This window comes from Piliocolobus tephrosceles, chromosome 3 (assembly GCF_002776525.5).
Source record: "Piliocolobus tephrosceles isolate RC106 chromosome 3, ASM277652v3, whole genome shotgun sequence".
NCBI lineage: Eukaryota > Metazoa > Chordata > Mammalia > Primates > Cercopithecidae > Piliocolobus > Piliocolobus tephrosceles.
Genome location: NC_045436.1, coordinates 64785906 through 64802863, shown reverse-complemented (window position 1 = coordinate 64802863; position 16958 = coordinate 64785906). Strand labels below are relative to the sequence as shown.

General features: G+C 33.2%; 1 protein-coding gene across 1 annotated transcript in view; it reads right to left on the bottom strand.

The window, feature by feature from the left end:
* Window positions 1-1515: 1515 nt before the first annotated feature.
* ANKRD50 (ankyrin repeat domain 50) overlaps window positions 1516-16958 on the bottom strand; it is a 46154-nt gene continuing 30711 nt past the window's right edge. The window contains exons 3-5 of the mRNA XM_023217566.2: window positions 16091-16320; window positions 6437-9987; window positions 1516-4972 (exon numbers count right to left, since the gene is read on the bottom strand). Coding sequence (XP_023073334.1) covers window positions 6440-9987; window positions 16091-16320 — 3778 coding nt within the window. The 3' untranslated portion in view covers window positions 1516-4972; window positions 6437-6439. The remainder of the gene's footprint in view (window positions 4973-6436; window positions 9988-16090; window positions 16321-16958) is intronic.

Sequence of the window (16958 nt, the reverse complement as noted above, 5' to 3'; positions counted from 1 at the left end):
TCAGAAGAGTGGTTTTCTTTCTTGGGGGTAATGTCTGGAAGTGGTAAGGTAGGTTTCTCAGATTATAGTTATAGCCAACAATTTGATCCAGGTGATAAATAGGTTCGTTCAATTTGTAAAAATTTATAGCATAGCAACTTAGGATTTGTGTGTTTTTCCTAAATATCTATGTTAGAATTCAATGTAGGTTTACAAATGAAATGGGAGTAACAGACATATCCATTAAAATGTAGCATCATTTCTATCAGGATATATACCATTATCAGTGTTCACACATCCAGACCAATAATGAGTAAAAAATATATGCATACAGGGGTCTTCTAAACATTACAAATATATTCTTCTAAGAATCCAGCCCTCAAAACTTAGCTAACTTTTGCCAGTGTGGTAACAATAGTGTGAATTTAAGAGTGGAAATGTAAACATGCAGCAAATTTCAAATAATTTTATTTTAAAATTGGATAATTACAATTTTACTATAACAGCAAGACTGACAAGCAGAGGCTATCTCTAGGAATTAAGATTAGCACAAATATTTGCACAATAAATGATTTTTTTCCCAGAAATTCCACAACATAATCCTCAGGGTGTATCTCACGACTATTACATTCAGCCCTTCCTATCTGCGGATTCCGCATCTACAGATTCTCCCAATTGTGGATGGAAAACACAATATTGGAGAGATGCAGAATATGCAAATACAGGAGGCCAACTGTGGGACTTGAGCATACACAGATTTTAGTATCCACCTGGGTTCCTGGAACCAATCCACCCATGATACAGGGGGATGATTGTAGTTGGAATCCTTCCAACTGCTACAGCAAAGAAGTGAAAACATTAGTCATCACCAAGTTCTCAGTGTATTTCCTTGGACCATTAGCTAGAAAACTCCATGTAAGTTTATTTAGCTACCGGTCTGTTTTTAAATTCTTCTATGTATATCATACATTTGTGTTTAAACACATTTTGTCATATTATTTTTTAGAATAAGATTTATATTAATTCAACAAACATAAAAAAATTGCAGAACACTACAATTTTTATGAAATTACTGAACAGAAGATACCTTGTTGGCCTTTTTAGAAACCTCTCTTTGGAGTAATAGGATAGTCATTCATCAATAAACAGAGATTGTTTCCAGGACTCCTGTTGGATACCAAAATCCTCAGACACTCCTGTCCCTTATATGAAATGGCACAGCGTTTATATATAATCTACGCATATGCTCCTGTATGCTTTAAATCATCTCTAGATTACTTACAATACCTAACACAATGCCTACACATCACTTCATTCAGGTGGACTCAAGGTAGTATTTAGCACACAGCAAATTTGTTTTTCAGAACTTTAGAATTTTTTTTTTTCCGAAAATTTTATCTGAGATTGGTTGCATCCAGGGAGGTGGAACCCACAGATTCAAAAAGTCATTTGTGTGTGTGCATACATACAATGTGTGTATGCTGTGTTCTGGTAGGGGAAAGAGGTCATGAAGAAGTGACTCAAGTTTACTGAGTGAAGAAACACACAAATTTTATTTAGAAAATGAATGAGCATGTTTGCAACAAACTCCCAAAATATCCACCATAAGATGGCCATAATATTCTGATGATCAAGGAGCACACATGTACAAAATTTATTGGACTACTGCAATTCTCAGAGGCACAAAACCTGACATGGTGTGATGTAGTATATAATCAGTTGTAGGGGGCAGGGGGAAAGAACATTAAGTCCTTAAAAAGGCTTAGGAAGACAAACACTATCTTTTTGTTTTTCTACCTTCCTTTGGACAGTGTTATATTTCCCTTTCTTCTTTGCAAAATGTTTCCAAATTCATTTGCTCAGGATGTATTTAAGATAATAACTTAAAACAACAGTTGTTTATACTCTATGCATATCATGCATGTTCTACTGGTTCAAGGACAAAATTAAAACAAGATTTTCTCTGTAAAGCAAATATATTTATTATGCACTTTCATATACATAGGGATTTTTTGAGTAGTATCATACAAGGGATAAAATAAAACTTTTACAATGTGAAATTCAATGTACACTTTAGGCTATTTACATACCCCAAACCAAAGGAAAAATAAAAAGAAAGCATTTGTTTGCAACTACATTTGCTGAGAAGTGTAAATGGAGGACATTAAGCAAAACAAATATTTGCATAGCCAAACAATATTGAGAAAAGTATTTACTTCTGTTTTTTAAGTATCAAACTATTTTTTGGTGAGAATTCCAGTGAGGGTGAGGGTGAAGACAAAGAACAAAAAATATTCGCTGTATTTCGCAGTACACACTGATTTCAGGTCATTTTTCCTTCCAAAACCTTTCTTAGAAACATTCAGATTTTTATTTCATTACTGTATTTTTATCACTTTCCTTATTATAAACTCATGATATTTAGGGAACAGACACAGACGGAATATTATAAAAATGTTATAAGCACATGCCATCATAGTTGTGTAGTGACAACAGCTGATTTATAAAATTTAAAGATTTTAATTTCAAAAATATCTATTAAGGAGTTTTATATTTGGAGGACAATTTTTACTTTTTAATAGAGCAGAAGCCATTTTCATTTATAGTATTAAATCCCCCGCAGAAACAAATAAGCAAAGCAGGGCATCTCCAGCACCCATCCTATCATCCTTATCCTAACTCAAAGTCATTTATGTTCTATTCTAAAACATAATTTATATAAAAAACATCCCGAGGAATACCTACTTTTGAAAATCGTATTTTTCCAATAGGTTCTCTTCCTACCAACTGCTTCAAGTGTATATAGTATGGATATGAAAACATTTAGCTCTTTGAAAAACATAAATCCCTTATGCAATGTCGTATCTTTGCCCTTTGGACACAAGGTGCAATTTTGTAAAAACAATAAAATTAAATAAATACAATTTCAATAATTCAAAGTTAATAGAAAAACTGGCAGCTTTCAGGGTTCTCTTACTAAAGAAAAATACATGTAATAGAAATTAGAGCTTCATCCTCTATAGTAATGTAAATGTACTGTATTTATGGGTAAAGTTGGTTCTAATAATAGTATGTGTTCATATTTATTAATAGACTCATTAACACTTTTAAGGCTATTTTGCAAGAGTCCTATTAAGTGTATTTAATAAATGTCCCATAGGGACAAGAATTCAATACTTGAAACATTCACATTTGAGTTATTAATATTGCCATATCACCTTAATATCAATTGAACTTATCAACTTATCTCGTAGTCCTCACTATGACTCACAGACGACAGACGAAATGAGTTTTGCCGACTTTAAAAAATAAAAGCGAGAAAAGCCTTACAATAAGATTCAAGTGAAACATTTATCATAATTACACATTTCTATTTCCACGAACAATGTATCACATGTGTCCTTCATATATGAAGATGACATTACTGACCTTTGTTACTAGGACATATTCTAAAGATTTTGTTCTAGAAATAGCAATGGTTTTGTGCTGAATCTCCAAATTCTCTTTCCTCATTCCTCCTTATCAACAGTACATGAAAAGAACAGAATTTCTGGGTTCTATAAGGTTAACAGGCCCATTCTAAGATCAAATTCACAACCTTGGCTTCTGAACTGTTGTGACAACTTTTCCAGACATATAAACGACCCATCTAAGCTATAGCTCCACTGATTTAAGAGTAAGGAGACTAAGGCTGTGGGTCACATGCTCATTTGAACCTATTTTACCTTCCTTGTCATGAATTTCTCTCTTAACCCTGGCATCCAGCCCTCCTGCATGCAAACGTACAAAGAAGAAAACAGGAAAGAGTACGAGGATAGAAAAGCGCAAATCCATCACTATTAAGTCACAATAAAAAGTACATGTGCTATGATTGACAGGTGAGCGGTGTCATCTGTGAAGGACAGCACATTTTATATTCATCAAGAATATTCATTCATCCAACCAAACCATTAAAATTAATCCAATTGATTTTGACTGGGGCTATTTTGGTCATGCAGCAATTTACAAAATAGAAACAGCTGAGAGAGAAGCCAGCAAAATTAATTTATTTAGCCAGGAGGAAGAGGTCAGTTTAGTCAATGAATTATTCAGGGATCAAAAATCTACCCTTAGATAGTCAGGTGCATTTCTCTCTGCACACACATGCGACTGAGGCATGGCTTTGTCCCTGAGAATTTTCATGCCTCAGGAATGACAGTCTGTCTTCTTAGAGGTGGAATGACAAAGTGAATGGAAGGTGAAATTGTATCCCAGTGGATGAAATAGGACTTTGTTCTGCCTACAGACTGGTTGGTTGGTTGTTCTGACATGTTTAGCCAGAGATGAGAAGAATTCTACTGGGAAAATCCAGATTTAAACTACTTAAAGCAGCTCCCTAAACTACTACAAAATATTTCTTTAATCTGCCAATAAATCATTTTTTCATTTCAATGTGATATTTATATAGAAACTGATTTTTATCCAATGCTGAAGGTGTAGTGAACATAGAACAGTTGCAAGATTTGTTTTATTGAGTAACATTTTTAAAGATACAAGAAACAGGCCATACACTACAATACAATGTGACGAAAACAGTATTTTTAAGTTTCTTTTGCCACAAAAAGAAAAAAAAATAAATACAAGGAACACTGCCTTTTCATATATATTTGATCATGGCACATGCACATTTTTAAATCAAATCTTAACTTAAAATACTCAATTTTTCTTTTCAGCTTTTATCAGGGAACTGCAGTATGTATCTGCATTTTTAAAAAGTGCTTATTCCTGTGTAGTGAATACAAAGCACACAAAATGAAATTTTTTAAGCACAGAGGGTTACATTGAGAAGGCAGCCTTACTATTTAGGCACATTACAGTAATTAAGGTAACTGTACTGCAGAGATCACATTCTTCATTTTTTTTTTTTTTTTCAGCAAATCAACAGGCATATGTTTTCATCCAGTAGCTGAAGAACCACTCCATCACAATGTCTTCTGTTTCACAGAATAGGAAACTAATGCGAAAGTTAAAAAAAATAATAATAATTAATTTCTACATTGTATTATAGAGCTACATATCATTTTAAAACTTTATACAATACATTTACTCTACTTATCTTTATCTATATATTTACCATGCAAAGCACACAGTAGACTTAACTATTATTTAACTTATAAGGCACTTTTTAAATTCCACAAAATGTTTACCTTAATTCTGGTGTTTCATTTTTAATATGTATTTATACTTTGCCTTTAAAACAGATATCATGAAAGTTGAAACGATGCACCATCAGAACTAATTATTTTAAAAATGAAATGCATTTGGGGACTGAATTAACTACTTTATTCAAATTATTTTTGAATGACATTTGACTCATCACCCCTAGATTCACACTGAAGGCTGTTTATTATTAGAAGATATGGGGAATTTATCTTTAATAGTATTTCACCTATTATATCCCTAAAATATATTTACAAAGACAGAAGCAGCAAAAAGGAAAGACTACAATTTCGTTACAGGAAGAAAAATCATTAAGCAAAGTGGGATAAATATAGCTACAGTGTAACCTAGGAAAGATCCCTAATTTAATCTTCAGATTTATCTCCAACATAGGAAACGTGCTTCTGAAAAAGCATCTAAAGTATAAAACTTTCATATCTATTTTTCTACTAACGTCCCCTGTATTATTAACGAAGCATCCTTTGTCACGGGGAGGAGAAATAAATATTTTTATTTAATAAATATGACTATTTTATCTAGGTATAAAGTGCCTTAAATGCCAATATTGCAAAAACATCCATTTACCATTCTTCACATCTATGCCTTATGTGTGAAAACATTACTTGGAAGATTCTCAAGAGATCATAAAAAATACCTTCTAAGTTTTTTACTTCTTTCTGGGTGAAAAGGAATGAAATTAATATTTACTATCTACTAAGTGCTACAGACATTGTTGTACTCAAACCAAAAAGATGAGTTTGAAACAGCCCCTCCCTCTGCCACCATCAAAATTCTTTCAAAAGGAGGAAATAACTGAATAGGAAAGAATTCTTAATCTGGGATCCATAAGTAGTATATTCATTCATTCATTAGTTTGTTCACTTATTTAACAAATTTTTACTGGGAAACTACCATAGGTCCAAGTACTATTCCAAGTACATGAAATACGGTAGTGAACAGATAAAAATCCCTAACCTCACACATGTTGTATTTTTAGTACAGAGGAGAAAAATAACGAACAAAACATCTCAAGTATTTTAAATAGTAAGTGCTTTGGATAACATAATGCAGGAAACGGGGAAAGGACTGCTAGAGGCAGGAGAATTCTGATGTAAAGGGGTGATGAGGAACGTCTGGCCCAGATGACATCTGAGTAGAGATTAACTGAGGGAATTGGCCTTGTGATCAGGGAAAAGAGCATTCCAAATAGAGGGAACTATACTTTTGTTTTTTACTCTTTATGTTGACAAAATATTACCTTCTATAATGGTGTTTCCTTTTTATAGTTGAAGCTAGGGTCAGAACCTTCAATCTGAAGCTTCAGAGCTTGTTTAAGGCTTAATTCTGTCTCTGAGGAAGGGTATCCCTCCAACACTTCCTGATGCCCTCTATCTTGCATTGTTCGTGGGACTGAAACCCTACCAAGAAAAACCTGGTTGCTCTGAAGATGGTAATTTGGATTTGTCATTATTCCATTTCTCTTCTTCTGTTCCCCACTTTGTTGGTGAATAAGAAACTGCTGTTGAGATCGACCAATTTCCTGCTGAGCTGACGGTATCGTAATTTTGCACTGAGATTCTGCTGGCATTTGTTTAGGTGGTGCAGCAGTCCCGGATTTGGCTATAGGTCCTCTTTTATCAAACTGAGTCATTTCATATTCTAAAACCTTTGGCTGTGAAGAATTACTTTGTTTCGCTTTTTTTCCAGCTGATCCAGACTTGGCAGAATTTTCTGATTTCCCCCCTTTATTTGCTTTAGTTGACTTCAAACTGGGCTTCACTTGACTCCACTCAAATTCACTACTTGGTGAATTATGACTCTGTCCTAAGGACTGTGTTGTGGAAGATGGGGAAACAATTGACTGTCGACTTCTACTGCGTGGCAATGAATGCTGCTGAATTTGTTCTGTAAATGACAAGTTATGAAAGCTATCAATTGGCACTGTTTGAGCTGTTGCTGTAGACGAAGTAGTTCTCAAAGATGAATTTTTTGAGCTTTTTAGGGAATTATTTGACAGTGATGACTTCTGCCGGTCAACTGTAGAATCTGGAGATTCTGAAGGAGAACTAAATGCATGAGTTGGCCCATTAGGTAAACCACGTAACGAAGGCTGCATATCCCCTCCACCAGTACTACCAGAGCTATTTGATTTAATTGTTAATGACTGCATTTTTGAAGACACTGACTGTAGAGGTTTTTGTTCCATTGTGTGAACAGGTGATGGGGAACAGCCATTCAAACTAGATGCACCGTATTTTTCTAATAATTTAATTATTTGAGAATGTCCATTTTTGGCTGCAACACGCATAGCAGTGCGTCCAAATTGATCAGCATGGTTTGGATCAGCACCATGCTCTAATAAGACCTGCACAACATCAATGTGCCCTTCCTGGGCTGCAATACAGAGTGCAGTTGCACCTTGGTTACATGTATGGTCAACTATAGCACCATGCTCAATTAGTAGCTGAACCACTTTTACATGGCCCTGCCAGGCTGCAGACTGCAAAGCAGAGCGCTTTTCGTTGTCTGCAGCATTGACATCAGCATGGTATGCTATCAGAACCTGCACCATTTCCATATGGCCTTGCCAACAAGAGACATGAAGTGCTGTCCTTCCTTCAGCATCACTTGTTTCTACATTTGCACCATTTTCTAAAAAATATTCGGCCATTGTAAGTTGATTTTCTAAGGCCAAGATATAAAGTGTGGGCCTACCATCAGCATCTTTGCAGTTAACATCAGCTCCATGGCTAAAAAGCAATTCAACAATGTCCCTGTGCCCTTCTAACGCAGCAACTCGCAGTGCGTTTCTTCCATCATAACCTCTTTGATCAATGTTAGATTTGTTTTCCAATAATATTTGAACACAATCATAATGACCCTCTTGTGAAGCTAATATGAAAGGGATTCGTCCATCATTGTCAATCTCATTTGTTCTAGCACCTTGTTCAATAAGTGCTTCACATATTAATCTGTGCCCTTCGAAAGCTGCCATGTGCAAAGGTGTCCATCCAGCATCATCTCTGTGATTTTCATCTAACCCTCTATCCAGTAGAGTACGTACCACCTCAACATTTCCTTGTGCTGAAGCTATACTGAGGACTGTCCTACCTTCACTATCAATACTATCCACAGCTGCACCCCAAAACAAAAGTGTATTTACAACTGATGCATGACCCATAGAAGCTGCTGCTAAGAGGGGTGTACGACCATTGTTATCTGTGTGATCTACATCTGCTCCCCCTTCTAGAAGTAAGTCAACCACATCAACATGTCCTTCATAGGCAGCTACCAGCAGTGGAGTCATGCCATCTTTATCACAATGATCTACTTCAGCACCTCGATCGATTAAAAGGCTAACAACTGATGCGTGTCCTTTACTTGCAGGCACGCAAAGTGCAGCTACAGAGAGTGCAGTCCTGCCATCAACGTCCTCATGATTTACTTCTGCTCCATGGTCCAGGAGGTGTTCCACAATCTCCCTATGTCCCATGTATGCTGCTGCTATCAAAGCAGTTCTACCTTCATTATCAGCTTTGTTCACTTCAGCACCATGTTGTAGCAAATTCAGTACAATATCCTCATGTCCTCCCCATGCTGCTGCTCTCAAAGCTGTTCGGCTATCAGCATCTGCACAATCCACTTTTACGCCAGCATAAAGTAGTGCAGAAACTACCTCGGTATGGCCACCCCAAGCAGCAGATCTTAATGCTGTCCAACCATCTTGATCAGTATGATTAATATTTGCTCCACACCCAATCAAACAATTAACCACCTTAGTATGTCCTTGTCTAGCCGCTAGGGTGAGTGGTGTATGTCCATGAGCATCTTCTATCTCTAAATTTGCTCCCCTAGAGACAAGTAAATTGACTACATCAAGACTGCCACTATATGCGGCATTAGCCAATAATGTTCTCCCATTTGAATCACACTGATTTACTGAAGCTCCATTATCTAATAATGTCCGAATGGAATCCTCTCTTTCTAAGGCTTGTCGAACTATGCATGATGTGCGATCGTCTTCACTGTTGACATGAGCCCCAGCTTTAACCAACAGCTGCAGTACTTCTTGTTCCTTGGGTATTAAAGTAGAAAGGGAATCTCTAACAGGTGTACCATTCCATATCATCCACAGCGCTAACTCTGCTGTCTCTAATTGTAAGTTTGAGTTAATTAAGTGCAAGGCAAATTCTTGTGCTTCCAATGGTGTTAAATTCTTGGCTTGACAGGTATAACTCATGGCCAACATTCTGTGTCCTTCTGCTGCATTACATAAATACTTCTGAGTACAGTGTTTCACATCCAGAAGCCACTCTGCAAAACTATAGTGAAACAGTATTTTTGTATTTCCTAGTCCATCAACAAGAAGTTTGGAGAGGACATCTAACTTGCGTTGAAAATCTTCCAAAGTTAACGACATGTTTTTGGTCCATACTGCATGATATAATTCCGTTATGGTCAAAGGTCGGCAGGCTGCAAGAATCACATTCAAAATAGGCTGAACCTTTGCAAATTGTTTTCTCACAAAAAGTCTTTGGCATAGCCAGAGATATAAGCCGTTTAGAGTTCCTGGGATGTCACGAATTTCTCTTAACATAATAAAATTTTCTACAACTCCATCTAAAACTCGTTCTAGGTAAAGAAAGCATCCGCTGCTTTTAATGTGCAGTTGATTTAACATCTCTGCAGTTTCTTTTGTGAGGTGCTGTCGCAAAGCTTCTTCTTGATCTAAACGATGAAGAATGTACTGCTGAACATCCTTGACAATATATGCCTTCCGAAGGTCATCTAGACTTATTTTTCGAAAACCTAAAGAAGAGATAAAAAAGTAGATGTCATCAGTGGAAAAGGATTAAAGAAGTTACCATATCTTCAAAGATAATGTCTTCAACATATAATAAACTAACAAATAAATCAATTAATAAATTAATACTAATAAGCAGATCAATTAATACCTATTAGTATATAAATCAGTTTTCTTTTCTTTCTGCAAAAGCACACTGATGGCAGAAAAATTTCATTTTCCTACCTACAAATCAAACTACTTATTCCTTTAGTAGCTTGGTGCCTCTCTCAACTCCATTGTAATAGATACTAATTAAGAAGCAGACAGTCTTACATAACCATAAAAGTATCCAGTTAACATTATCTGAACTCCCAAGTGATTAGGAAAAAAAGTTGCAGGAGATGTAACAAGTAAGGTTTCTTTTTACGAAATCTTTTCCATATAAATAATTTATATTTTCACCTATACACTTGAATGTACACTAGCCTTAATTATGTAACTGAGTATTTACATTCAATTAGAATATCCAGTTATTGCCTTTAAACTACATTACTGTACATTTTATCAAATTAAAATAACTAAATCTCAGACCATCAATAAATAGCTTGAACCAATTAAGATCCAACTTTTTGGCCAAATTATGGTAAAAAAACTTCAGCACTGTAAAATAAATAAAAAAATTTAAACCAACCTAAAAATATGCTAGCTATAGCTATTTTAAACTCATTTTAAATTCTTTAGAGGAAGCCATAATTTCACTGTCTAAAGGGAGATGACATCATGATGTACAGATATGAATTTATTAGATAATTGTGTATTCATCTTACAGAACAAAAAACTGCCGAGTGAATGAACTTACCAAGTCTCTAACATGACCAGATTTGCATTTTGAAGGAATATTCTAACATCTAAAGAAGAACTGAAGCAAGTCAAGACTAAAGAAAAAACCTGTTTTAAAGAGGCGGTGATAAACTCTAGATGAAAATCACTATGAGCCCGAACACCCATGGTGGTGGCAGCAGTTGTAGCAGCAGCAGCAAAAATAACATGATGGACTTGGGAATTTTTAATCAGAGCTAGATTATATAGTGTTTGGTGAATGTGGAGAATTAAAGAGAGAAGGAGGAGTTGAAGCTGACATTAACTTGTGGTTCTGCCAACAGGAGTGAAAAAGAGACCACTGAAGGACAAATAATAGGTCTGGAGAAAAAGCTGATGAATTCAATTTTGTAATACTAAGCTTTAAGTATGTAGATAAAATGGACAGTTACTGAAAAAAACAACCTATCAAGAATGAAATATGAATAACAAAGTTGTCCTAATATAGCCCTTTGTATATAGATTTATATAGCCCTAAATCTATATAAAAATAGAATCTAATTTTACATATATATGTATACACACACAATTATTAAATCCTTAACAGAAATAATTTCAAAAGATAAATTTCAATTATGAAAAAGTCACTCCTCACCAAAGGAGGGTTTAAAACATACCTAGAAATTTACAGCAATCTACATTTACCAATGATGTGAGATGATCTGCCTCCAAATCTTTTTCTGTGTGTCCATTTGTTTTTGGCTTTATCAATTCACTTAAAAATTTAAGTTAGGTAAGGGAAATACCTAGTACATTGCTAATAAAATAAGTTACTTAAGAAATAATACTATCTTACATTATATAGTGTTTTAAAGTTTCTGAAGTTATGTAATACTTTACATTATTTTAATGTAATACTTCATATTACATTACTTATTTACATGAAAGATCATATAAAACATGAATAAATATCTAAAATTTAAACCTAATTAACTAAGATGTCATGATTGGAACTTGAGATTATTAAGATGGAAACTCCACAGTAACAGGAATGGTTCTACAGAAAAGAATAAAAGAGAGTAACCTTTGTTGAGAGTCAACTATTTCTAACGCAGCACTTTAAGTACTCATTATATAAACTTCCTTGTCTGTTAAGCCTGTGAGATAAATATTTCTATTTAAAAAAATGAGAAACCTAAAGCTCAGAAAGGCTAAATAAATTGCTCACAGTAACACAGCTGGAAAGTGATAAATCAGAATTTTGATTGTTTTGTTTGACTTCAAGTTTGCTCTTTTCATTAAGATAGGAACAAGAATAGAAAGCTGTGAAAGAAAACTCAAGTGTTTGATAGGGGAATAGAGGAGGGAGTAGGGACATAGGATTAATTCTATAAGAAAGTATAGAATTTCATAAAGAAAACAAAGAATTTATAATTTAGAGAATAAATCTCCCCCTAATCTAAATACTTAATAATATGGAATTTAGACAGAAGAAATTATTATGTTCATTATCAATAACAGTTATCTGTTCATTAAAACAGAATTAAGAATACCTATTAATCAACAACTTAAATATCTTGAGTTAAGGTACTGAAAATAATTACTTTTTAAAATTATAACTTCTGATTAATACACATTTAATCCTCCTATTATGAACACACACAATATATTGCTATCAAAGCACTTTTAAACATAAGATAGGGTTGAAAAATAATCAAATCTTCTAGGGGAATAAAAACATGACTTACTGAAATGATGGACCACCTACCTCCCTATTGCTTTTCTATTCTTACTTGAATAGAAGTATTTTTCTATTCTATTCTTACTTGAACTTTTCTATTCTTACTTGAAACATTTCTACTATTTTCTATTCTTGCTTCAATTATTTGTCAGGGTATGGCATTACGTAGTACTGGTGAAAACAGAGTGAAAAAGAAGACCTGTGCCAATATTTATAAATTGATGCTTACTGAAATTACTTATTATCATGAAGAACCTGTGAGGATGAGCAATATGAAAATAAAACCTAAAAATATAACAAGAAATTTAAGCAAATGCCAGCATATTAATATACAAATAACATATGTAGGCATTAAATAGTCATTAAAAAGACAATATGGTGACACTGAAAGGTTTGTCAATGTTAAATTTAAAAAGCAGAAAATCAAAATCAAGCATGATCTCAACTAGGAAGGGAAACATATACAGAATTTAACACAACGTGTTAAGAGTGTTTATTATTTTACCTCTGGTGTAATATTTGTGTATGTTGTCATTTAAAATATGTTCTAAATGGACTCTGTATTACTTTTATAATCAGATAAAATAAATACATAAATAATCTTTAAAAAATCTTGGAAGGTTAATTTCTTGTGCACAAAATGTTTTGAAATAGGCTGCTATTTCTTTAAGTCCCATAACAAGGCCTAACAACTATCAGCCTATGATAATATCCTAGTTGTAGTCAAAATTCTGCTTAGTGCCAAAGTGATTTTCATTAGATTAATCTGAAGCCATTAATGAAAATGCTAATGATCAGTATGGTGAATACATCAGAAATGTTATAAAAACTCTCTTTCCAAAGGCTTAATCCTCAGATATGAGTAGGTGAAGCCAATTTAGACACAGTAAAGATCTTAATGTTACTGGCTATGATGATAATTTCAAAAGCATACAACTTGAAACTCATACATTTCAACTTAAAGCATAAGCAAAAACCAGAAAGATACGTGTAGGACACATAGAAGGAAAACTGGAAAATCTAAGGAGAAACTTGAATAAATGCACAGATATGCTATGTTTATGAGTAGAAAGAAAGCATATTTTAAACAGCAAATTATTTCTTATTTAAATTGCAATTTTATCAAAATCTTAATTTTTTTGGCTTATATCACTGACAGTTATAATTTAAAATATGATATTATAACCTAGAGGAATGCAGGTAAAAATACATAATTTAAAATAATAATATTGATGGCAAAGTGGGCTGGGAAGTAATTGTACAAGAAAATTACAAAAATTAAGCCAATATTTTATTTGCAAAATAATGCTCACAGATAGTTTAGAAGAGTAGATGAATAGTTTAGAAATACAGTAACAGCACACAGACATATCTATACATACACACACCCAAACTTAATGTATGATGAAAAAAATATCACCAAGTAATTGTAAAGGAAGTCAATAAATTGAGGAGAAAATTTATGATTTTACAAATTATTTAAGTTAAGCCTTTATTTTATATCTTTTAGTAAAAAAAAAATTCTATATGGGCAAAATCATTAAAGGTAAAGTAAGAATATGGAATAGTAAAGGACAATACATTAGTTTACATATAATATACTTCAAAATAATCATTACAATTTTAAAAAGCTGAAGAAAACAGATGCAAAGAATTGAAAAAATATCAAATAAAAGTCCTGAAAATCAGTAAGAAAATAACTTTGACTTCCCAATAAAAACATAAAGGTCAGAGAGCAGAATTTCATGGAAAAAGGCAAATTGATGAAACAGGCATAAGGGAGAAAGGGTTCAACAGTAAACAAGAAGTACAAATAAAAATGATAGCATATTTTTCACATATCACATTGACAAATTTTAAAAAGACATAATTCAATACTGGTGCAAGTAAAAAGAAACCACTCAACACTTTCAGGTAGGAATATAATGATATATATCCTTTTGGAAGGCAATTTAACAATATGTATTAATACCTTTAGCAATATCCTTATATTTTTACCTCAAAATTCCACATCTACCATGAACAGAGAGGTGGTCATGTTTATATACAGCCCAACATTTTAAATAATTAAGATCTCAAAAACAAAAAGAAAATTAACTGGATTTCAAAATATACATACTCTATAATCCAACAATTACAAGTCTATATTTATAACATAAACTTTCAGTACATGTGCACAATACATGAACAAGTATGTTCATGAAGCATTTTTGTAACAGCAAAAAACTGAAAATGATGTAAATGTCCATGAAAAGGATAATGGAAAAATAATAGAAGGTTTATTGATGGGAAGGAGTACTATCTACCAATTAAAACCAATGAAACTGATTTATAATGAATATGGCTCAAAAATAATGTTTGCTAAAAAAAAAGAGAAATAAGAATAACAGCAACAATATATTTCTGAAGCACTTACTATGTATTAGGCATTGTCCTAAGTGTTTCATATGTAATTTGTCATTTAACCTTACAAAAATCCTATAAGAAAAGTAATATTATAATCCTCATTTCATAAATAACAAAACAGAGGCACAGAGAATATAAATTGTGTAAAGTCACATGGCTAGTGAGTGGTAAAAGCTAAGGTGGTGTATGCAGTGTTTCATTTATGTAAACTATCAACATACATAAAATAAAATATGAGCTGAAAGCATATAAAATGAGTTAATAATACTGGTTTTCTCTAATGAGGAAAAGAAAAGAATGGTGACACAGGCCAAAAGGGGCTTCTACTTTACCTGCGCCTGACATACTAAGTGCTATATAAGTGTTAGCTATTGTCATTTAAATTACTAAACTTTTACCAACTACATTTTTATCAATAACAACAAAAAAGAATGTCATATGTGAAAACCAAAAGTGCTGCCATTAGTAGCAAGGGAATTGAAGAGGGACAACCTGAAAGAAGAAATAAAGCAGCTTACAGAAAATTATTTTAACAAACTAGTAAGATTTCAACATACTGTAAAATGTATAGAACTACTCAAAAGTTATATGACCAATTAACCATTAACTTAATTAATGTCTCTCCAATTACACTATATATCTTGTGATAGGTCCTTGTTTTACACTCCTTTTTTTCCCACAAGACAAAGAGGAGTGTGTTACATAATCTAATAGGAGTAACCACAACTTTATTATGGTAGTAAATAAAAAAAAGTAAAAAAAAAGTAAGAGAAAAGAAAAAAAAGAAAAAGAAACTCTGATATTGTACTTTTATATATTATATAGACTGTAATCTGAAACATCAGAAAAAGGTTTAAATTGATCATGATACAACAGCATAATAAATGCAGCCCCAAGATGTACAGCAGCAAATAATGGCATGAGATACTCCTAACCTTTACTAAAGAACTTAGGAAAAGAATCTTGAAAAAAAGGTAATGTTTAAATGATCTTAAAAACAAGCTAAGGCTTTTTTATATAAATTTCAAAAGGCACAGTTGAGAATAGCTGATAGAAGGAGCAAATGCAACATGCAGATCTTCAACTGCATACCTTTCCCTCTAAGAAACTAGTGCATTAATGAAAAGCATTTGAGAATGGCAGTACGTAATTATGCTTACCAGTAAACATTTTAGTAACAGCCTTACTCTGCTTTCGGGCAGAACAGAGAAGCAATAGCCATGGTGGAAAGAACTCATGGTGACCAGCTAAAAGTTCTGCAACAGTCCCAGATAAGCTGGTAGACGTTTGTTCACCTTCAGTAATGTTACACCCTTCATCAACAGAATCAACAAGCAGGTATAGGCTTTGCTGGGGAGGCTTCATTCCCAGTAGAGGGAGTAGAACACACCTGTAAAACACATACACATGAGCATTTTGAATGTTAAGTGGCTATAAGATTTATTATTCAACTATTAGAGTATTAATTATAAATTCTTTAAGAATAAAATAAGGTATTAGAAAAAAATATTATACAAGTTTCAATTCCTTACTTTAAGTACAATACTGGTCCCAAACAGTTTGTATTTCCAATTACAGCATTTTGAACAATAAAGAATGTGTGTGTGTGCGGGTGTGTAATTCAGCATAATTAACAAAGGCATTCAGAACTGAAGAAAACTATATTTCAAAATTTCCTTTCTGATTCTTTTGAGTCAGTGATAAAAAGTGTGATTTCCTTATGACAAAGCTAAAATGTGCTGCAGAGTGGAAAACAAAACAAACTCTGGGGATCATCTTAATAAAAAGAAAAATATCAAGAGTTCTGTAGAATTTAGAAGTATTTTATCACCATTTTTCTCACAAAAGTACTGCAGTTTATACAAGGTCGTCTTTCACAAGTTTTATTTTAAAAGACTACAAAGATGAACTATATTCTAGATCCCATTTGACGTATTTTCAAATTGCAAAGTAAATAACAAAGTATTATGCTTTATTCCATTAATTAATGCATTTCCTATGCATGTAACTTATATTGCAGTTGAATAT